Genomic DNA, 1,018 nt, shown 5'->3' with positions numbered 1-1,018 from the left:
ACTCTCATCTTTTCAGCAAGACACAACTTAATTATCCAATGGACAGTGATTTTGACACCCAGGCAGAAATGTCATGTGTTGCAAACGATCCACTGTTTGACTGCAGAGGTCACACTATGAGGAGCGTAATGAGTATTAGACAGCTAGACAGTGGAGCTGTGGTCTGGAAATCTGACAGCAATTAGCCCCTTGTAGTATCATAGCATGGAGTGCACCTGCATTGTATTAGGCAACATGCCACACACAGCACATCACACACTCACACACTCACACACAATGTTGGAACAAATATTTATTCTTGTCTGGGAATTAGTAGACGTCTGATCTCGTGTGGATATTGTAGAATTACTAGCCAAGTAGACAGATGATCAACAAACACATGGTGGGACTTCCAAAGAACTACATCTAGCAATAAATTCATACTCTGTTATTAAAGTGCAATATGAAATTGTGTATTATAGCAACATCTTAAATTGTTCAAAGGATATAATCTAGTCATAAATGCATCATTCCTTTCTTGTTTATGAATTGTTAATGAATACTGATTCTTAAGAACATGTGTGTGTATTGTGCTTTTGCAGGCAAACTGACTCAGATAGTCTTCGGGCATCGTGACGTGGTTACGTGTCTGGCTCGCTCTGAGTCATACATCGGAGGAGACTGCTACGTTCTGTCAGGCTCCAGAGATGCCACCCTACTGCTGTGGTACTGGAACGGAAAGAACAACAGCATTGGAGAGAGCCCAGGCAGTAAGTACACAGGCAAACCAGCCCAATGTGTGAACACACACACACACACGGGTATTCTCTGAGTGCTCACTCTCCCAGACAGTTGTGACTGTGTGATTTACGGCCTCCCTCTGTAAAGTAACAACTAGTTTCGTCTGACCAGGCCAGGCCTCCTGCATACAGATTGGATTTCGCAGCACCGTTGCACCAGGAACAGCTTTCGATAATGTGTTTGAGATTGTGTGTGAGTTTCTGAGAGACCAGATATTGTGTGTGTCTGTGTGTGTCTG

The 1,018-nt window shown here is 43.4% G+C and overlaps 1 protein-coding gene across 1 annotated transcript in view; it reads left to right on the top strand.

Annotated features, from left to right (window-relative positions):
- lrba (LPS responsive beige-like anchor protein) overlaps positions 1 to 1,018 on the top strand; it is a gene marked incomplete at its 5' end in the record, with an annotated part of 190,396 nt that overhangs the window by 176,686 nt on the left and 12,692 nt on the right. The window contains 1 exon segment of the mRNA XM_035660012.1: positions 582 to 749. Coding sequence (XP_035515905.1) covers positions 582 to 749 — 168 coding nt within the window.

The sequence above is a fragment of the Morone saxatilis genome, unplaced genomic scaffold, assembly GCF_004916995.1.
Source record: "Morone saxatilis isolate NCDOM2014 unplaced genomic scaffold, NCSU_SB_2.0 Contig17, whole genome shotgun sequence".
NCBI lineage: Eukaryota > Metazoa > Chordata > Actinopteri > Moronidae > Morone > Morone saxatilis.
The sequence above is the reverse complement of the archived record's forward strand: the minus strand, read 5'-3'. Positions and strand labels throughout refer to the sequence as shown.